The sequence below is a fragment of the Ostrea edulis genome, chromosome 2 (assembly GCF_947568905.1).
Source record: "Ostrea edulis chromosome 2, xbOstEdul1.1, whole genome shotgun sequence".
In the NCBI taxonomy this organism is placed as follows: Eukaryota; Metazoa; Mollusca; class Bivalvia; order Ostreida; family Ostreidae; genus Ostrea; species Ostrea edulis.
In genome coordinates this window covers 61,276,437-61,300,330 of record NC_079165.1, presented here as the reverse complement: position 1 = coordinate 61,300,330, position 23,894 = coordinate 61,276,437, and the positions used below count along the sequence as shown (strand labels likewise).

The following is a 23,894-nucleotide window of genomic DNA, read 5'->3' as shown; positions in this document are numbered from 1 at the left end:
ACCACAAACTTAGACCTACATTATGTATGCTTAGTGCTCAGAGCCGAAGCAGTGAGGTTCTTTAACGTGCTAACGCCTGCTATGCTACGACACGGTACCTTCGTTTTTAAGCTCATATCCATAAGACTCGTGGTTCTCACTTCTAAATGCCGAGCGTTTGGCGAAGGAGCAATCACTACCTATTTCAACGTCTTAGGTTGGCCCTGCCATGACATGAGGAGGATTCGAACTCATGAGCTCCCGGTTAGGAAGCGAACGCTCTACCATTGAGCAATGCGACCGCTCAAAGATTATATTCAATTATGGGCTAAATGTGAAGGGGAAGACCTTGGAAATTTGACACAATGAGTAAAAAGTATTGGAGGAAAAATAAAATTTTGTATTAGACTCGTTAAAACGAAAATTCTCCAGGAGTGATGCATGAACTAGATAAATGGCATGAAGCATATGCACTGGTTTCAGCTGACGAAGCTTGTATTTGAAGAACATTGTCTTCGCTTGTAAGGCTCATTATTACAACCGTATGTTAGAATAACTTGGACCGGTCAACAGGGGATGCTTACTCCTCCTAGGCACCTGATCCCACCTCTGGTGTGTCCAGGGGTCCGTGTTTGCCCAACTATTTATTTTGTATTGCTTGTAGGAGTTATGAGATTGATCACTGTTCGTTGTCTTCACCTTGGTAATCTAATTTATTCTCTAGTTCCACTAAGTTTTCTTCAAAAAGGACAAAATCCGTTTCAGTTTTAAACACATTTAGTATTTCAGTCATTGGTAAAAACAAATTTGAATTAATACTTACATCTAATTCGCATATGAATTAGATGGTTTTATCAAAGACAGTACAATACGCAGTTATTCCCCGTTTGTCTAATGCACTGAAGTCCATTCTGATTATTTCCCCTTGCGCCATATATAAGTGGCGACGCTTTGTCTGCCTCTTCCTTTTCCAAATTTACAGCATCATATCAGGTCGTTGATGAAATCAAAGGTTTTTGTCTGTAAAACCCACCCCTCCCTCCACTTTATTTGCCTTTTCAGCGTCGTCTGTTAATTTCTACTTTCAGGAAAACCTCGTCTTCAATGCCGACATCACAAACGGAGTCGAAGGTGTCCTAGTTCATCAACTTTAGCATATATTGCATTCTGGTACGGCTGTGTGCAGTGTGACGTTGGTACCTGGTTTTAGCGCTTACGAGCGGCACTGTCAGAACTTATGATGAAATATGAAAATCTACAAGTCCTTGACCTCTTCACCTCCCAGGGTCAAGGTCATGAGATGTTTGACCTCTGCACCTCCCAGGGTCAAGCACTCTTTGATATGATGTGAACTTTGAACTGTGAATGTTGATATTTTTTAACTTTGAATGTTGACTTTGCAAGAGAATATGTTGATGTTGAATTTGCTTTTGATGATGATTTTGTTGTTTGTTGGGGCCTGCCCCTGATCATGCTGGCGGCCCGTTTCTTTTGTGTTGTAAATACAGCCGTGCCCATAAACGCAATAATAAAGATATAAGTATTCATATATTTATTTTTTGTTCATTGATACACTGTTCTGAGATAATGACGTTTTGAAATACAATACTTGCATATGGGATTTTCCACATACAAGTATTGTATTTCAAAACGTCATAAAAATCTTTACAAAGATACATTGCAGGACCGAGTTATTGTTTTACCATGTTCCCATCTTTATTCTTTATGGATATATTAAAATCAAATGTGGATTCTCTAACATTCCACTGAAGTAGGTATTGGTTACTTTGAAATCATAAAAAAAATTCCCAAATCAAAAGCATGAAACGCATGGCTTTTCAACACTTCACACCACCATTCCTCACAATAAATCAAAGACTGAGCTTTCTGAGATCATAGACAGCTGCTTCTTCTATAAATATAGAACTCGGAAATATGCATATCTTGTGATCAGTCATCCAATCAATTGCTTTGTTAAACATTATTGTGATTTCTTCACACAAGTTCTATGAAAGTGATATGTATGTAAACGATGTGTTGGAGTTCCTTATTGACAATTTGAAAATCAGATCTTGCAAACGTCTGTTAGAATTTTCATGGGCATAACTAGTGCTTCTTCATTATCTGACATGTTTTCTGTATTCTTTTCCGGCAGAGTTTTAAAAAATATTCTACACGGGAAAAATAAATATCTTGTTGTGGCCCGATATGTGCATGCATGTAAATACATCGACAGCGTATTTTCTATTAACAATATTTCTTTTCATCTAAATTTAGAAACTATAGATCCAGGTGAACACAGTCTTCCACATCTGCTTCATATTTGGATGTTTTACTGAACGTAGTCGTTAACTGCATTTCTACGGTTATTAGAATCACAGAAATGACGCGGCTATTGTTCTGCAACACATCAATTACGTCATCAAAAGATTATGAGAACAGTGATGCATATTAAATTTTCACAAAAAGGTATAAGATGTAATACTTTTTACATATCGGTTTCACGTCGACCGGATGATATATTGTGTATTGCCTTAAAACGGCTGTTAGATATCTATTTTTATATCTTGAGTTTTGGTGATGAAACAATAAAACTGATTATTTTATTTTTTAATGATGAAAAACACATTATTAAATGTACAAATAAAATAAATGACTGAAGAATATTGGACATGCAACAAAAAACCAGTCTTCTCGGAAAAAACCAGTCATCTGCGTTCCGAGATCGATACACATACTAGTATAAACATACATGGCTCTTTTCCACGTGTGTAAAGTTTTCTTCGACTGTGCATTGGAAATCAATCAGATCAGATGATTTAACCAGTTAACATTAAACTAAATACTTGGAATATCTTTCAAAATAGTAGGCCCTACCATCTCCTCTTTTTCTCAACGACAGCAAAACCAAAAAAAAAAAAAAAAAAAACCCCAAAAACCCAGCTATTCCGTTTCGGAAGCAGCCATTGTGGAATAGCCGCCTTCATCAATTTATCATAAGCGACACGCATTATCTAATAGCCTACTTCGTTGCTGTATATGGAAATAATCACCTGAATGTTTCTGAACAGTAGTGCGGTGAAATAAAGTTCTTGCTTTCGTAGATGATGCAGGATAACCTCCTTAGTCTCGAAATACTGTTTGAAACACAATATCTTCAGCTAACGACTTGGCTTTTATATTTCAAAACACATTTCGAGATTGAGGAGGCCATCCTCTAACATTTACGAAAACACGCACTTAATCTAAAAACTCAACCATATGTCAAACGAGAAGACATCAGCTTCTCCATTGTCTATTTCTTATACATATTTTTATTCAGCAATATTCCTGTATCACCTATATATGGTGTTTATGTCTCCCCACAGATTCGATACGTGAGAACATGTTCTACATATGATCAATTTGTAAATAGAGACAGGCTACAAACAAACAAGTTGATGTTACAGGGATTTAAGCAGTCTCGTTTAAAGTCAGCAATTAGCAAATTTTATGGTCGTTATGACGTTCTTATTTGCAATACAACTTGTCATTAGGTCAAATGCTGTCTGACGTGTTTCATACCAATTGTTATGCCGTTTTTACATACCATTTTTACTACGGATTTACTCAGTTTACCTGATCAAGAACTAAGGTTCCCGACCGATGTAACTTGGTCAACATGGGCAGTTTACTAGGCACCTGATCCCACCTATGATGTTTCCATGGGTTCGTGTTTGTCTTGTTTTTGTATTTTGTATTCTATGTAAAATTTATGAGATTGATCACTGTTCATTATTTTCACTTTTTCCGATGTATTTATAAGACAATCTATTGAAATATAGATACGAGTACAAGCATTTTCTATAGCAATTTGCATTCATAGGTATTGGGTGTTGTATTTAGCATAAAGCAGAGATATGAATGTGAACCCATTTATATATATAATGGTTTTCATGCCATTGATAATATAAGAGCACTTTCATACATTTTTATGCTTTTCACATACAAAAAAGAAGAGTTTGCGTTTACTAAGTGTTTGGTAAATAAACTCCACTTTGTCATAAAATGCTAAATCAATGAAAAATCCATAATCGATAGTAAAATGATCTCGGTGACTATTTCATGGATTGGTTAACAATTATACCAAATAGATATTTACTTCCTTTTACGAACGTCCCCATATAAGTGAAAGATAAGGAACAGTGATATACAATCAATCAATCCTTATACCATCAAAGATTCCTGTATCCACACGAATTATTCAAGCTGCGAAATAAGTCATTCACCGTGTATAATTGTCAATGATTATGCAATGACAGCTGCAGCAAGAGACACTCTTCCAACAATGTACATAAGATTTAATGGTTGTTAGAGTTTTAATAATGTCTTTTCCTTTGGTAGGAGATCAGAAGGTGAGAAATGTTGGTTTTGTCAATGACAACGTCTACCTGTATGGTAACAGGTGTTCTTTAAAGATATTTTAAGTATAGTAAGTATGGCTGTGAAAATTTTGGGGTACTGATGTGGAAGAGTTGCATTTGTACAAAGAGCAGTAGTTTATATATAAAACTCTTTGTGGTATCAATGTGCAATTCTTTGTATTATGTGTGTGAAAGAGTGACATTATATAATTCTTTGTCGTACTGATGTGGAAGGGTGACATTATACAATTCTCTGTCGTACTGATGTATAAGGGTGACATTATACAATTCTTTGTCGTACTGTTGTAGAAGGGTGACATATAATTCTTTGACGTACTTGTGTGAGAGGCTGGCGTTCTACAATGCTTTGTTTTGCTTGTGTGGAAGAGTGGTATACAATTCTATGTCTTAAATGTGTGGAAGGGTGACAATATACATCACAATGATGTGTCTTATTTGTGTGGAAGGGTAGCGGTCATACAGAAGCAGAAGTTTTTGTGGAAGGATGACATCTTTGTTATACCAGTGTGGAAGAGTGTCATGATGCAGAGAGCAATAACTTACGTATAAAATCTTTACTGTATTTGTGCAGAAGAATGACGTTATACAACTTGAACTTGTGTGGAAGTGTGACAATAACACAGAGAGCAGCGGTTTGTATTTACAACTCTTTATCGTACAAGTATTTGTCTGCAAGGGTGGTGTCAATTATAAAAGTAGTATTTTCAAATCCTTTGAAAACGATAATATTTTCATAGTATTGTTTTCTGTATTGGCTTGGTCACAGCAAAAAAAAAAGATTTTTGGCGGAGTTTGGATACATTATAATTGTTTTAAACCTAGAGCTATCTGCTATTCATTGAAGTTGAATTGACAATTATGATATTTTGACTGATATATCTATTTGTGTTAAGTATGTATAATTCCAAATAAAAGTACTCAAAATTATTGTTAATTTTTTTTTTTAACAAAATTCATTTGTTTTTGTCCCTATTAAATAGATAATTTTACCATTTCTTCAAATATTTCATCAGTTTTTTTTCGATAGAAATATATTTGCAAGTACTAAAAACTGTGCCGAATTATTGTGATGAAAAGGATTATTTGACAGTTTTACCCCCATAAAGAATTCCCCTCATAGAATGAAAGATCGTAGATAGTCTGTAACACCAGAGGTATGCACTCTACGTACTAACTTCTGAGAGAGATTTTCATTTTGTTATTATGTAATAAGGGTTCCATTGGAACGACCTCAAAGGATTACATTTGAAATTAAAATCAATATTCAAAGTACTGAAAGTATTGTTCGATCGCTATAATGTGGCATTGGTGCGTGGTGATACTAAACTAATAATTAGTTTCCTGAATTTCTGATTCAGTTTTATGATTTGCTAACCAAGATTAAAAGCAAATATGCATATATAATACCATTATGTAATCGTATAAGTGACATCGAAAGTCATGCTTATAATTTCCATTTGAATGTACAATATATAAGGAAGGTATCATTCAAATTCCAGTTGTTCTTCAGAGGATTTTCAAATATATACTATTTCCTGATTGATTTCACTTTGAAAGAGACAATTAATCAATGACCCTTCAACTTAACAACCTTGAACTAATAAGCCATACTGGTGGCAATTGTCTTTCCATTATTAGCCTTGAATTGATAAGCCATACTGGTAATACTTGTCTTTGCTTTACTAGCCTTGACATCACACCTACTACACGACCTGACATATAGCTATGATTGATTGATAATTAGGAAATTATATTGATTTAAAAAGTTCTTACAGTGTATATTCTTCCGTGTAGAGATCGGCTTGAATACATCATAGTGATGTTCATATATCATATACCAGGTACATGTATATCAAGTGCATTAGTTAATACGTTATTTAGTCTTTTTGAAAAAATAAATCGTTAACATGTTTTCCTCATATCATTAGATAAATGTGTTTTAACCGGGTTCTACCAAGCATATTATCTTTTTGTTTAAGCCATAACATCTGAAAAGGAATGAAAACATATTTAAAGGGTACCCATTCCCTACAGTCTGTGTAAATTTTAGACGGAAAATAATTTCATGGAAAGTGTGACAAGACCATTGCAATTATATTAAGTTTTATCATGATTTTCAGGATAGGTAACTCTTCTATATAAATAGATCACACAATCAACGCTAACAATTCTTTTCAATAAATACAAAATGTTGAAGTTTTGTTAGCTGTTTTTATACGTCCGTCTTTAGACGGGACATATTATGGTACGTCTGTACGTCCGTCCGTCCATCCGTCCGTCGGTTCGGGGTTTTCTCTTTATAATTTCATTTCCCTTTCACATATCATGCTGAAACTTGCTGTGTAGCTTCTTTGTGGGTCACTCTAGATCATACTGCAATTTTGATCCATTTCGACCTTTTTTCCAGGAGTTTTGCCCCTTTATTTGGAAATAATTATTATATGGAGGGTACATAATTTGTCCGCTCTACTCCTCCCACAGTTTTCAAGTGAGAGCCTTCTTATTTTGTGGAGTGTTTGTATGGGTATTAAAGATGTGCATCTGGGATGGATTTTGATTTTGTACAATTTTTGAGAAACTTACAGGTTGTTGAACTTAGTCTATTTGGAAATTAATATTCTATGGAGGGTACATCATTTGTCCGCCCAACTCCTCCCACAGTTTTCAAGTGAGGACCATCTTATTTTGTGGAGTGTTTGTATGGGTATTGAAGATGTGCATCTGGGAAAGGATTTTAATTTTCTTCCATTTTTGAAAAAAATTACAGGTTGTTGAACTTGGTCCATTTTGAGGAAATCTCGATTTTTAAGCTAAGACCCTTTGTTCATATGAAAGTTTGTCACAGCCTCATGATGGCTTATACTACCTGAAGCAAAGTTATACAAATTATAGCACAAGAAAAACACCCTAAGCATTTCACGGGTGTATTATGTACCGTTTGTGGTACTCTTGTTATATCCTTATGAGGTAGAATTTATTCAAAAGCTTCTACATTGGTAGGTCGTTCTTGGCACACTGATTTTGACTACGGATTACTCCGTTTACCTGATCAAGATATAGGGATCACGGCGGGTGTGACCGGTCAACAGGGGATGTTTACTCCTCCTAAGCACCTTATTCCACCTCTGGTATACCAGAGGTCCGTATTTGCCCAACTCTCTATTTTGCATTCCTTCTAGGAGTTATGAGATTTATCACTGTTCGTTATCTTCACCTTTCATGAAAAAATATCTTGCCTGGCCTTCAACTCGATATTTAGATATATAGACAACGTTTTATATTAATAATAATCATTTTTATGTCCCCCTTCAAAGAAGAAGGGCATATTACTTTGCACCTGTCGGTTGGTCGGTCGCTCGTTCGGTCGGTCGGTAGACCACATGTTGTCCGTTCAATATCTTGAGAACCATTCACTACATAGTAATGATATTTCATATGTGGGTTGGTTACGAGTAGAAAAGGGCCCCTATTGATTTTCATATTGAAAAGTCAAGGGTCAATCTACTCTGGACATAGGTAGATGCTGTCCGCTCAATATCTTGAGAAACCTTTCCTTGACAGACATTAAACTTGGTACAATGATGCATTGTGAACAGTAGATGACCCCTGTTGATTTTGAGGTCACATGGTCAAAGGTCAAGGGTCAAACTGGACATAGGAATATACTGTCCGCTCAATGTCTTGAGAATCCTTTGCTTGACAGACATCAAACTTGGTACACTGATACAACTTTATGAGAAGATTACCCCTATTGATTTTAAAGTCACAAGGTTAAAGGTCAAGGGTCAAACTCGACATAAGAATATGCTGACTGCTCAATGTCTTGTGAACTCTTTGCTTGACAACTCCAAACTTGGTACACGGTTACACCTTCAAGAGAAGCAAATCTCTATTGATTTTGTGGTCACATGGTCAAGGGTCAAACTGGACATAGGAATATATTGTCTGTTCACTATATTGAGAACACTTTGCTTGACAGGCATCAAATTTGGTACACTGATACATTGTGAGGAGTACATGACCCTTATTGATTTTGAGGTCACATGGTCAAAGGTCAAGGGTCAAACTAGACATAGAAATATACTGTTTGCTCAATATCTTGAGAACCTTTTGCTTGACAAACTTCAAACTTGGTAGACTGGTACATCATAAGGAGTAGATGACCCTTATAAAAGTTTGGTTCATATGGTCAAAGGATAAGGGTTAAACTGGACATAGTAATCTATTATCTCCTATATTTTAAGAATCATTTCCTTGATTGACACCAAACTTGGTACACTGGTAGTGCCTAAGGTGTAGATGACCCCTATTGATATTTAGGTCACATGGTCAATCCACTCTGACATAGGAAGATATGTCTGCGCAATATCTTGATTTGGATCGGCACTACTATCAATTAAATGATGCATGTGTATAGCCCTTTTCAATTTTGCACCATGGGGCATAATTTTTTACAAACATTTCTTGTCATTCATATTTCGATTCGATATATCCCAGTCAATTTGTTCCCGTGGAGATCTGGGTTAGAATAGGTCCTCGGTAAACTCCTTGCTTGTAGTAAGAGGCGACTAAATGGGACTGTCCTCGGATGAGACCGCAAAAACCGAGGTCCCGTGTCACAGCAGGTTTGGCACGATAAAGATCCCTCCCTGCTCAATGGCAGTGGTGACATCTCCATGAGAGTGAAATATTCTCAAGAGGGACGTTAAACAATATTCAATCAATCCCAGTGAATTCGAAATAAAAGACACCACAGTTTTCCACATCTGCTTCGTACTTAGATATTTTATTGAAAATAGATGTTAAGGGCAGACTAACCACTCAACTTTATGACGGGCAGGATGACTTCAGCTTCTCCATCGTCACCTTCCCATGTTTTTGTAGTAATGTTCCATTATCACCTGCATATGGTGTTTGTCTCTCAACTGATTCAATGCACAAGAGCTTGTTCTGCGTATGATCAGTTTTTCAATGAAGTCAGGCTACTGAGGAACAGGTTGATGTTACAGGGGTTTCAACAGCCGCGTTTAAAGTCAGAATTTTGTTAATTTTATGATCGTTATAATGAAGTAGTTTGCCAATACAACCTGTCATTGTGTCAAATGCTGTCTGACGTGTTTCATACCGATTGTTAGGCCGTTTTTGGCACACTGATTTTGGCTGCAGATTACCCCATTTACCTGATCAAGATATCGGACTCACGGTTGGTGTGACCAGACGACTGGGGATACTTATTCCTCCTATGAACTTAATTCCACCTCTGGTATATCCAGGGGTCCGTGTTTGCCCAATTCTTAATTTTGTATTCCTTATAGGAGTTATGAGATTGATCACTGTCCGTGTTATCTTCACCTTTTCATGCATACCCACACATGACGATAATCCTTGCGCCAACGGCTTAAATGCATTTTGTTATTATTTTCTTCAATTTTGTGCGAAAGTCTTACGAATTTTAAATTGATTAGTGAAAAAGTGAAGATAACGATAATAATCAATCTAAACAATTCCATAAAGAATACAAATTTGTGAGTAGAGCAAACACGAACCTCTGAAAACAAAGTGGGATCATGTGCCTAGGAGTAGTAAGCTCCCCGTGTTGACCAGTCAAAACCATATGTAAAGAACACGTCAGGCATCAGTCGACCTAATGATATTGAATATACACTTTGCGAAATGGGGATTTTAAACGAGACTGTTGAATCCAGTGGAACATTAACTTATTTGTCAGTAACCTACCTCGATTTAAAAATTCATCAAAAACACCATATACAAATGATAATGGAATATTGCTACAAAAATGAAGGTATAGATACCGTATGTCATTAGTTTGCCGTAAACGTCAATGTTCAATTTAATATCAAGATATGATGCTGATATGGAAAAGTCTGTGGTGTCTTTTATTTTGAGTTCACTGGGATATATCAAATCAACATATGACAAACGGGATGATTTCAGCTTCTCCATCGTTAACTTCCCATGTTTATGTAGCAATATTCCATTATCACCTGCTTATGGTGTTTATATCTCTCAACTCATTCGATACGCAAGAGCTTGTTCTGCGTATGATCAGTTTTTAAATCGGGGCAGGCTACTTACAAACAAATTGATTTTACAGTCTCGTTTAAAGTCAGCATTTGGCAAATTCTATGGTCGTTATAATGATCTAGTTTGTCAATTTAATCCATCATTGGGTCAAATACTGTCTGACGTGTTTCATACCAATTGTTTTGCCGTTCTTGACACACTGATTTTGACTACGGATTACTCCATTTATCCGATCAAGACACAGGACTCAAGGCGGGTGTGACTGGTCAACAGGGGGTGCTTATTCCTTCTAGGCACCTGGTTCCACCTCTGGTACATTTGTATATCCAGAGGTCAATGTTTGCCCAACGCTAGATCTTTATTTTGTATTCTTTATAGGAATTTGATCACTGTTATCTACACCTTTTATGATTGAAAGCGAGTATTGTTAATAGATAAAACGTCATTGATGTATCTAAATGTCGAGTTCATGTCAAAAGCAAGATATTTTTTCTTCTCTCACAGAAATTTTTGAATAAATTCTGCCTCGTAAGAACCCCAAAACAGCTAAGCCAATATAGGAGTAGAATTATTTTTCTCGGGAATTCCAACAGACTGTTGGAAAGCCCAATAACTAAAAACTAGGTAGTTATTGTAAATGGGGAATTCTAGCATATTTTGGTACTAACAACTTCAGAATGATTATACATAGATCAGAGTGGTGCTTATCAAAGTAATTTTGTGGATAACTGATCACAAAATATGAATGTTTTATTGGTATTGAAGAAGCACCTTTCTATGATTTCAAAAAGCCTAGTCTTTAATTCATCGTAATGATTAGTAGTATAAAGTGTTTAAATGTAGTATGTTTTTATGCTTTTGAATTTTGAAAAGTTGTGTGATTTTAAATTTATTCAATTTTTTCCCCAAGTTTTCCAGAATCCACATTTGGTTTACACCACTTTTCGCATATGTTATGGCAGAATAATAATAGCGATAAGGGCTTGGTAGAACAATTAATGTGTTCTGCACCTACGAACAATAAATCTGTGTCGAAGCATTACGTTTATTGGATGAAGGATTTTGTGGTTTCAAAAATACCTACTCTATATTTTCATAATTTGTGCATGCATAAACATGATTGTTTGATACATGGAAAGGAACTGAATCTTCATGTACTAATCCGCAGCAGGTATTAGGTTTCAACAAGTAACAGGTGTAACTCATAGAAGAAAAGCTAGGTTGTTAACGAAATACCGGACTATCATAGAATGTCTGTTATACCATAATACAAGTTATCTATACCAAACTAGTTACACAAATCATAGAAATTTTATCGAAGAATATTGCTTATCTTTTGGAAAATAGATGGAATACGGCACTCTTCTCGAAAGTGTCCTCCAATTATAAGATTAAGTCGAAAAATACATTGAACAACCTGTGGTGTGTTGATTACACTACTCATAACTTTAAACACACTTTGATATTGTGATTATTATAAATATTCATTGATACTGTGATTATTGCAGAGCATTTGTTCATTTGTTAAGAGGGCTCTTGGGTTATGTCCAACGGAGAGCGTTATTATCTTTATACAAAAACAGTTTTCACTTTGAAGTTGTGTAACTCTCCCAAGATAAATGTTGGAAGAGTTATTGTTCTTTATATATCTCTACATTAGAGTAAGGCAATGATAGTCCATATCTCGAAGATAATCCGTCAGGAACGTAAAGACATAGACAGTTGCTTCTTCACCGAAAATGGAAAAAGGTAATATTCATATCTAGTGATCAGTTATCCAAACATTCCTTTGATAAACACTACTCTGATTCCATACACAAGTACTGTGAAGTTGAAATTAAAAAAATATGTTGGAGTTTCTTATTGATAATATCTTCGTAGTCTCTGTTGATCAGATCTTCCAATAGTCTGTTGGAATTTCCATGGGCACGAATTGTTTTTCTTTGTTAGGTGATCTGTTTTTATATTCTTACGAGGTAGAATTTATTCAAAAGCTTATTCATGAGAAGAAAAAATCTCTTATTGTGACCTTCAATTCGATATTAAGATATATCTCATCTCCATCTTCAACTCCCCACATTTATGTAGCAATATTCATTATCACCTGCTTGTGGTGTTTATATCTCCCAACTGATTGGATTCACAAGAGCTTGTTCTGCGTATGATCAGTTCGTAAATCGAGGCAGGCTACAAACAACTTGATTTTACAGAGGTTTCAACAGTCTCCTTTAAGGTCGGTATTTCGCGATTATATGGTCGTTATAACGATCTAGTTTGCCAATACAATTTGTCATTGAGCCAAATGCCGTCTGACGTGTTTCATACCAACTATGAAGCCGTTCTTTACACAGTGATTATGACTACGGATTACTCCGTTTACCTGATAAAGATATAGGGATCACGGCGGGTGTGACTGGTCTACAGTGGACGCTTACGCCTCCTAGGTATCTGATCCCAACTCTGAAATATTCAGGGGTCCATGTTGGTCCAACTGTTTATTTTGTATTCCTTATAGGAATTATGAGATTGATCATTGCTCGTTATGTGATGTTTGTATTTTTGATAAGGAAATTAAGTACGTTTATTGTAAGGTAGAGAAACATACTTTGTAATGATTTGTGGTTTAAGATTGCAGTACTTATATGTTTGGAGGGTTTCCGGCTGAGCGGTAGAATTGCTCATTTTTCATGTTACCCACTGCTCTGTTGTCAACAGTATCTGTAGAATATTGATTTTCATTCTAACTGTTTAGTGATTATTTGTTTTTGTATTCACAGATGTCTTCAATTCATATCGTACAAGGGTAGGGATAATTTGTAAGTAGCTGATGAGTGCTGAATTTATGAGTATTGTTCAGAGTGTTTACATGACACAGTCAATAATAGAGGGGGAAATTCGATGAATCAGCTGAAGTTCATACCGCTATATCCGAGCACCATAGATAATGACGTTCATACACAGAAATTTAATAAATACAGTAGATTTATATTCTTAAATGTTAATTCAACTACTTCTGAAGAAACCCTCGTGTTTTGATCAGTGTTTTCTACTATAAAATCGTCCATCTATGCTGGTGTTGATTGTAATAATTAAAGTAAGATTTGTTGTTTCAAAACGTCTTACTGTATAAATAATCAGAGCTTTGTTGTTTAATGAAAACACAGAGTAAAAATATAAATTATAAAAGATAATTTAAATATTGATTTATCGTGACTGTACAACGTCCGGATTTCCCACCTATACATCCCCGCTGTCTCGTCAGTGTTTACTCTTCGGTATTTTATATCGATAGGTTATCGCCATCAAAGGGTTTTCGATAACAAAACAATAAACATTTGAAAAAATTGCTCAATGATTTAATCATGGTAAATATGTCCCGCTACCTTTATTAACAAAAACAAGTACATGTTATGTATTCTGTTGTAATCTGACTGATTCTGAAATACTTCTTATGGACACGTTGCTGGAGACGGTGGAGAACGATTGCGACATCCTTGTAGAACAGGAAGATAAAGAGTACTGACTGCCGTGTTGTCCAAACCTGTAAGATTGAGTATCATAAAGAATATATTGTACACAAATTTAGTGGTAATATCATTTGTGTTCTTGCTATGTTCTAACTGTTAAAGAATGTAATCATAGATACTACAATATGTGGTGTAATCATATTATCATTAATAAGTAATGATAAAATCAATAATATAATTTAATGATATCAACGAGTACTCGATTATTCGACTATCGATCATCGACTAAAAATTCAAAGGATATGTGAATACAAAATTAGTATGACAATCACGAGAAAAATTCGAGGACTAAACGATTTTTCAAATTCAAGCTGTGTAAATTAACAAAATGTCACTAATTTTAACTTCCTTCTTGGATTTACCAATATACTTAAAACATCAAGTAATCTTTTTTATAAAAATTTAGTTGATAAAAAGTTTTTCAAACCCAATTTTCAGGCATTACTGTCTGAAGAATTCAGAATATTCGGTGATTCTAATTGGATAAACATTTATAAATGTAAAATTAAAGATTTGAAAGACAAACAGATAGCGGAATTCAGTTATAAGTTATTGAATAACATATTATGTAATAATGCATATATTAGCAAATGGAAAAAAGATGTAAAGAATGAATGTACACATTGTAAGCAAGTTGAGACTACAAAACATCTAATTTACGAGTGTGAAAATGTTTTAAATATATGGAACACTGTTAGCAGTTATCTATCCTTCAAAGTTCAATGGAAACACATTGTTGTTGGGGTTTTTCTAGAACAAAATGATAAAACCAAATCCTTAAATTTACTTATTACTTATATAGCCTACAGAATATACAAACATAAAATGTTATGTAGATTAGATTCTTTAAGTGAAACGACTTTTAATATGTATAATCATGTTAAAAAATCATTATGTTTCTATACATCAGTATTGAAGTATATAAATGCAAAAGAGCATAAATTTTTTGAACATCTTTGTAAATTAATGTAACTTGGCTGCTGTGAAGAGACCAGTATAAACTATCCTTAAATATTTATTATTATAACTATACGGTCAACTTAGGACTACATTGTTCATATATTATTCCTTAAGTAATTTCTATGTTATTCTACTGTTGATATATCTACATCAACGTTGTATATCATATTTTTATGATTTCGAAAAATATTTGATATTATGTATTTTCATATAAATTATATACATGTATATGCCTTATATAGAATAATATTATAATAAAATACATTCAATCCAATGGGCCCCTGGCACCATTGGTGAGAATTAAGAGGGAGTATCCGAGGATATTTTATCCCAAATAGTATGTATACTTTTTAATAAATGATGAAAATTCAAAAAAACAAAAACAAAAAACAAAATTCAAAGGATAATGAACAATTTTCAAGGATTTAAATCAAGATAAATGTTTCTTGTTAAATAATGATGAAAGTGAAGTAGACTGGTAAATGCTTAGAAGCCAACCTTTTTGCACTTGAAACTTTTTTGAAGAGTTATTTGCCCTTTGTAAAAGATAAGAAAAATCTAATTTTCTAAAAATGTGTGTTGTAAATGATTAATTTTATACATTTATTGCATGATAGTGAGGGAGATATGAAGATTTATTCACCCAAGAAAAATCATATTCTCCGAGGGCAACGCCCGAGGGGAATATGATTTTTCTTGGGTGAATAAATCTTCATATCTCCCGAACATTCATGCAATAAATTGTTTATTATACCGAAACAAAGCAAGACCACAAAATTGTATTTGAGATTGGAGTTTACTCATCTATACATCGTACATGTATGTAACTGAGATCGCCCTAACAGTAACACCGCGCCGTCAACGTATATATAGAAGGTACAAACAGCGAAACAGTGATATGATAACCAGTTTTTGTATTTCCATTCTCCTTGAATGCTGATTTACTTGCATGTTTTTATATCAACCAAAATCAGTCGATTTTAAAACTGTATATCAGAGACCCGCATATTTTGTGTCTTACGAACTATGAAAGTAGAATGACTCGGACTAATTGTGAAGTCATAATACACTTCGTCTACTTTGACGTTAAATTTATGGAAAATGCACGAGGCTGCCCAAGGGGAAATATGATAGGGAGATATGATGTTTGAGAGGGAGATATGAAGTTTTGTCTTCCCTGGCACGTGACTGTCTAGACCAATCGGATTACGCGTTGCATAGAATTCTCATACTGAGGTATAATAATATTTAATATTTTCAGAAAGTATAGTATGCGTAACTTTCTACCAAGAGATTTGCATGAAAACAATTTCTTTGAAAAATATTTCAATTAAACATATGCTCTTCCCATATACTTCAATGTAAAATTCTAGGTGAAATAAATCGAGCAGTAAACAATATTTTGAAAATTCCTATGGTGGATTATTTTTATTTGATGAACCCTACAAAATGATACCATGATTACAAAAATCGCACCATCACAGAGTCGTCCACTTCTGCTTCATACTTGCATATTTTATTGAAAGTAAATATTAACGGCAAAGTAACAACTCAACTTTATGACAAACGGGATGATTTCAGCTTCTCCATCGTCAACTTCCCATATTTATGTAGCAATATTCCATTATCACCTGCATATGGTGTTTATATCTCTCATCTGATTTGATATACAAGAGCTTGTTCTGCTTATGGTCAGTTTTTTTAAATTGAAGCAGGCTACTGACAAACAAGTTGATGGTGCAGGGGTTCCAACAGTCTCGTTTAAAATCAGAATTTCGCAAATTCTATGGTCGTTATAACGATATAGTTTGCCAATACATCCTATCATCGGGCAAATGCTGTCTGACATGTTTCATATCGATTGTTAGGCCGTTCGTGGCACACTGATTTTTACTATGGATAACTCCGTTTATCTGATCACGATATAGGGCTCACGGCGAATCTTACTCCCCCTAGGCACCTGGTCCCACCTCTGGTATATCCAGGGGTACGTGTTTGCCCAACTTTCTATTTTGTATTGTTTATATTAGTTATGAGATTGATCATTGTTCGTTATCTTCACCTTTCCTTTCACTATCCATTTACTAGATATGAAATATGCTCGTTATACATTGAACACCTAGATTATAATCGGTTAAACAATCCAGATCACATAGGATCTGCCTAACTTAACGTGTTAGTGTTCTAAGCATGGTCTCTTTGTTCAGACATCTCGCAGAACCTCGGTCTATGTGTACCCACACCCGAGTGAAAACGCAGATCTGGATTTCAATCTGTATGCGAAAAGAAGTCCAAACGGATGTCTTGGGAAACATTGCAGTGTTCGAATGTTTGAATCCAGTGTTTGAATTTGCACATATACTTTCTTCTTTTTTAAAACTGTTTTTGGCTTATAAAATGTTCATAGAAATCGTATTTATATTACTGGTACAGATATATTATTGTATTGAAAGGTTTTTATGAAATCTGTGTTGTGGTAACACCTGTTACATGAGGGATAACATTCAAATGATCACTTAATATGGATCGGTGCTTTAATACCTGTTGTCTATTACATGAAATCAGGCAGTCATTATGATTTTAGAAAAATATGTTTTAGAATAAAAAGAGGAAGATGTTTCAATGCAATAACAATTAGAATGTAATGATAATTGCATAAGCATGTATCAGTGTACAATGTACTACATATTAATATAAATGTTTACATTTGGAAATACGTTAATGATTTACTCGAATTTGAATATTTGACAACATCCAGAGCAATGTTAGATTATTGATATAATAAAACTTGTATTGCTGGTGATTACTACAGTCTACGCGCTGCCGAAATGTACATACAGTCTACGTACATTGTTTCATTATGAAAACAAATTTTTATCAAGAAATAAAACTATATCAGACAGTAAGTTAAGAAACATTACTGCTCCAGACAAAGCAAGATGTGCAATGCAGTTGTCCGTCTGCAAGTTACACGAATGAATGAAGTAACTTATGAATATATGTGTATAAAAAGTTCAGAGGACAGAATAATACCTTGGACCTTCGATCCAACAAAACAATGTTGTAGAACCTAATCAACTTAGGAAGATATTGGAGATAAATCAGAATATGGCATATTTGACTTCTTGATATACAAAATGAATAATTTTGAAAACATAATCAGTGTGTAGAGATATCTTTGCTGATATGATTAATATATTTTGTTTCTGAGTGAATGTCATAATCTTGACTACAGACTTTTATCAAGAATGATACGCTGAAATCAGAAAAACAATTACTACCTTAGTACATGTAAGTAGTAAATATAGAAAATTCACTACTCCAGTTATGTTAAAATGTAGTGTACATTCTGTACGATGATATATATATATATATATATGTGTGTGTGTGTGTGTGTGTGTGTGTGTGTGTGTGTGTGGTTTAATAACAGGAAAGAAAACTTGCAGAAAGAAATTGCGAAGATTTAGAGACGTACATGTATATATAAAGGAAAATTACCTCGGCTTGGCTGCCCTTAACAGTCTTCTGATATGTTGTCTAATCTTCTTGTCAAAAATAGTGTAAAATATACAGTTAACGGCATAGTTACTATATTGTAAAGTATACACTATGCTTCCACAGAATGTAAAGATGGCGTTCATATCCTCTGCATTACTGTCAAGATATATTGTCAAAATGAACAAAATTGACACAGGTAGTGTGGATATGAGAAAGTAAGAGTTAGTAAACACTAACATTTTCGTTAATCTTTGGTCTACCTTTTTCGTCCTAGTATACATCTGTGGTGCAGCAACAGACGACCTGCGGAAAGTGCGTGCAGTTTTCAAACTCCTCATTATCACAAGATCGAGTGATAGCATGATACAGAACGGAACCACACACAAAACAAAGAGATCAATTTTTATATACCAATCATCAAAAGTTTCATATCCAGGCGTTACATTGCAGATGGAAACGTTGTTGTTTGTTACGAACCCATGCGTCCAAAAGTAATGGGAATTTAAGCATCCAAGAACAGAAAATAAGATACATACTGCAATCACAGATTTTTTTACGGTTACAATTGATTTATACGCAATATAGTTGCATTTTATGAAACGCTCTACAGTTACACATACAAGAATCCATGAGGAAAATTGCATTGAGAAATAAACTAGGAAATGCAGGAGCTTACACACCGAGTCGGACAATGACCTGATGTCAAAGCCCCACGTTTCTAAAATCCATAGTCGAATGAGACCAACACACAGAATTATCATATCTGTCATAGTCAGTACAAAAAGGAAGACCATCAGAGGTGTACCCCAGAATTTCATCCGAATAAAAACCATAACGATGAGAATTCCACCGACCATCCCAAACACAAATATAATTGGAGAAATAATCATCCATATGTAATTAGCAATTTCACAAAGATTATTTCCACAGGGAGCAGAGCTGTTAGACGTTTCAGTCGTACCATTTCCCTCCATTACACCGTTAAACCAGAATCACTTTACGTGACCAAAAGAAGAACAAACATTTAACTCAAATAACGTATTTCATTCTGCCCTTTAATCTGTCAAGTTGTGGATTTGAGGAAAAAATACTACTTTATACTATAAAGATCAAGGGTTAGTATCGAAAATCGTTTGAAACATTCGGTGACAAGTGATTTTCTCTTTAATTTACTACAAACAGTAAGAGCACTTTTCAGAAGGAAACCCGTCAGTTTATACTTCTGGAGCTAATATATCAGAGCATTACCAGCAACAGATGTCTCTTTATTTGATGATATCATAAAATACAATGTCATAATTATTCTCCATAGTTTGCATGGACCACCAAAAATAACTATATTACTGTAAATTTTAGTATTTTTCGTAGAGCTTATTTCTGAAACGGACAAGAATGCTAAATATTTGCATCAAAAAGAATAGTGAAATACTTGCAACAAAAAGAATACCGATTGCAAAATATCTGCAATAAACAGGTGTTAAATAATGTTTTTTTTCCAGATAATGCAGTTTCCAGATGACAGGGAAGTAAGGCAATGAAGACAGAATTTGCTGATGATATGCATGTATGTGATGACGGTTAGGAATTCATTTTACTGTAACATAATTTCAAATATAGCGTTGCACTAACATATCAGTATTTGACAACATCTCAAATCGAGGAGTCCAGTAATCATTTACAAATGATAGTTTCTACATTAGTAGACTATTTATAACCATACTTATCTGGTCACTGCTGGGTAATGTCTGGTTCAGAAATGATTTTAGCCATACTTGTTAAATGTTATTGTCAAATAGCAGTACATGTATTAGTAAATTTACATTATTTTGCATCAACACATGAAATATTTAATGTCTGGGCAACATGACTTGCTGTTCTTATCCACATTATTCTTTATTTCCCCGGGGTTCATTAATTTCCACTGATAGTTCAGGATGTTATTTGCATATACATGTATACACAATTATCTGCATATTTACACAAATGAAGATTTACGTGATCAGTGTGTGTAAACAACAACTTACTTACACAATATGGATCTGATAAAGAACATTTTAATTTGATCATCTGCTTTACTTTATAACTTGTAGCATAAACTGTTTTAGAAAATATTCGAAATGTTTCAAATTTCATGTACATGTATAATAAAAAAAACTTGCGTTACGTAGTATAGCGAAATATAATTGCCCTAACGACATGCAAATAATATTACGGAAGTGTCCTGTTACTAAGTTTCAGTCGTTATTTGGGGTAAGTCGGTGAGGTGCGCTGTAATGCAATTTGCGTTTTTATTATAATCATGTTTATTTTGGGCTAGCGTCAACCGGCACGGTAAGCTGTAATGCAATTTATGATTTTATCATAATTCTTACACGTCGGCATAAAGTGTAGTGAGGTATCACGTAGTAGAAATCCTTGTTATCGTTACGGATACAGATATTGCCCTAAAATTTAGTCACAAGCTTCCTCTCGGAGGAATACAAGTTTAGTTGGCTTTTCAGCTGGATGGGTGCACCATTGTAACACACCATGACTTACTTTAGGGGTAAAATTAGGTCAAACATTTTTACATATTTTTTTCGCTATGAATATAGATATTGCTCTGATTTCGTCACAACTTGTCTCTAAGAGAAATTCATAATCAGTTCACATTTCAACTTGATTGGTACACCTTGACCTACTTTAGGGCTAAAAGTAGGTCAAATAATTTTTTGGACTTTTTCTCATCATGGATACAGATATTTCACTGACATTTTGTCAAAACCACCTTCTCAGAGAAATACATAATCAGTTCACATGTCAGATAGATTGGTGCACCATGACCTACTGTAAGGCTTTTCTATTCGGAATGTGTACGATATCAATTCAGAGTGCATAATATGCTTACAGGTCCAATGAACTTGTGTTGTACCGTTTGAGTTAGTCTCGTTTTCCTTTGAGAGGCGTACCAAGCGATCTCCCCCAGTAAGAAATGTATTTCAAATTGAAACAGGAATTTTTTTTTTTTTACAAAAACATGATATACCATTGAATCATTGTTTTAAGAGGATGCAATAAATTTTTACCTTAGTGATTTGCATACAAGTAAAGTCTACGTTTGTTTGGCATCATGAAAACAATGTGTATCTGATTGTACTTGTTAATTTTCTATTTCATAGAAGACCACAACTTAACAGTGCTCCGATGTAAATTTTTCAAAAGTAGTTTCCGCTGCTTGTTGTCAGGGATGTGTGTCCCCATACCAAACCAGATTGTACAAACCAATTGCACATCCTCGCAAGGAATTCAAGACCAGGATTGAGGATATCATAGATAGCTGTTTCTTCAATGAAAATAGAACACGAAAATATTCATATCTTGTGCTCAGTCATCTAAAAAAATTACTTTGTTGAACAACTCTTGGATTCTACGCACAAGTACTCTGACGTTCATATTAGAAAGATGCTGGAGTTCCTCATTGACAATATTTTTGTAGTCTTTGGTGATCCGGTCTTCCAACAGTTTGGACTTCTCATGAACAAAAATTGTGCTCCATTATTAGCTGACCTGTTATTGTATTCTGAGCCAGAAGTTATTCAAAAGCTTCTATTTGAGAAGAAAACAATATCTTACTATGGCCTTCAACTCGACATATAGGTTCATCAACGACGTTGCATTTATAAACAATGCTCATTTTCATCCATAACTCGAAATAAAATACACCACAGAATCTTCCATTTCTGCTTCATATTTGGATATTTTATTCAACATAGGCAAACTAAAAACCCAACTTTCCGACAAACAAGATGACTTCAGCTTCTCCATAGTCAACTTCCTATATTTGTGTAACAATATCACATAATGGTGTTTATATCTCTCAACTGATTCGATATGTGAGAGCATGTTCTACGTATAATCAATTTTCAAATCGAGGCAGGCTACTGACAAATAAGTTGACTTACAGGGGGTTTCAATACTCTTGTTTAAAGTCAGCATTTCGCATATTATATGATTGTTAAAATGAATGATGTAGTTTGCAAATACATGTACAAGCTGTCACTGGTTCTAATGCTCTCTGGCGTGTTTCATACCCATTATTAGACCGTTCTTTACATACTGATTTTGACTACGGATAACTTCCATTTACCTGATCAAAATATAGGGTTCATGCCGGGCGTGACCGATCAACAGGTGATGCTCACTCCTCCTATTACGCACCTGGTCCCAACTATGGTATGTACACGGGTCTTTGTTTACCTTCTCTTAAGTTGGTATTCTTTATAGGATTTAAGAGATTGATCAGTTTGTTACCTTCAATTATTCATTTCCTAGATTGTATTTGACCAATTAGAAGCTAGAATACAATAAGAATTAAATCATTTAATTTTGGAACATATTATGCAATATGACATGGTGTTTACGCTTTTTTCGTAATCCGCTTTAGTGAATCCTATCAAAAATTTATTCCGAATAAGATAGGAAGCAAAACAAACCCTGATTTTATTTTTTTAACATCAGATTGTCAAATATTATATTTAGAAGCAGAAACAATGTGCATATTTACAAGTCACGCTTATATATTGGTGGCATATCAGCCATTTATGGGACAATGATGTCAAGAAAATTATGCACAATTTAATCTACACTCAGAAACGATGGATTTTTGGCTTACATTTCTACAACGAGTCGAAATGTTAAGTGTTTTTCCAAACAAGTATGAAAGACGAATTTTTAAAAATTTCGTATCAAAGTTTTCAACGTGTAAATTGTTCAACGACCGCAACAACAGCGTATTGTCATCAAGTGTGATTGAGTATGTGAAATTATCAAACACCAGTATACCATAAATTCACGAAATGTCTGTGTTGGGTAAGACAACCGTCACACAAAATGAAAATAGTATAATACAGTATTGAGAATTATTGCTCATTGAAATTTTATATTTGTCATCCAAACGAATAATGCAGGATTTTGCATGTGTGATAAAGTGACGTGTCATTTGATTGGTTATTATTAATCAATAATGTGGTCGTGCATTATTGACCAATGATAACACCTTTACAGGATTTTTCATGCGCGATAAAGTGACGTGTCATTTGATTGGTTATTATTAATCAATAATGTGGTCGTGCATTATTGACCAATGATAACACCTTTACAGTGATGTCACTGTGGTCATGTTTTGTGATCTTGCAACACATTGACAGCAAACTTCATGAATAAGACTACATATGGTTTGGGCCTTAGTCTTTTAAAACATAGTTTACTTGATTTTGATTAAGGGAGTATGTACAGCTTTCTTAATATAGTTATTTCTAAACAAACGTCGATAATCATAAGTTGTGACGTCACAAACATCCTACTTTAATTTGGTGGATTTTTGAAAGGTTGATGAAAAAGGGAAATATTTCGAACACTTCCCCCTCCATAGATAAACATGCAGCTACCTCTTGAATAAGATACCTATTGTTACTATATGTGC

At 34.4% G+C, this 23,894-nt stretch overlaps 1 protein-coding gene and 1 long non-coding RNA gene across 2 annotated transcripts; one reads left to right on the top strand and one right to left on the bottom strand.

Annotated features, from left to right (window-relative positions):
* The first annotated feature begins 4,837 nt into the window (after window positions 1-4,837).
* LOC125679242 (uncharacterized) lies at window positions 4,838-22,144 on the top strand. Its single transcript, XR_007371757.2, has 4 exons — window positions 4,838-5,035; window positions 18,708-19,548; window positions 19,933-19,997; window positions 21,592-22,144. It is a non-coding gene; the product is annotated as an uncharacterized LOC125679242 (long non-coding RNA).
* LOC125679240 (atypical chemokine receptor 3-like) lies at window positions 13,789-19,407 on the bottom strand. Its single transcript, XM_048918288.2, has 2 exons — window positions 18,434-19,407; window positions 13,789-13,989 (listed from the first exon to the last, which is right to left on the bottom strand). Exons 1-2 carry the CDS (start codon window positions 19,405-19,407, stop codon window positions 13,857-13,859), a joined length of 1,107 nt encoding a protein of 368 aa, XP_048774245.1. The 3' UTR covers window positions 13,789-13,856.
* Window positions 22,145-23,894: the final 1,750 nt, after the last annotated feature.

Coding starts and splice junctions, on each gene's coding strand:
- LOC125679240 (XM_048918288.2), bottom strand. CDS start 19,407: ATGGAGGGAAATGGTACGACTGAAACGTCTAACAGCTCTGCTCCCTGT. Junction 13,990..18,433: donor TTAAGGGCAGCCAAGCCGAG/GTAATTTTCCTT, acceptor TCAATCTTACAG/GTTTGGACAACACGGCAGTC.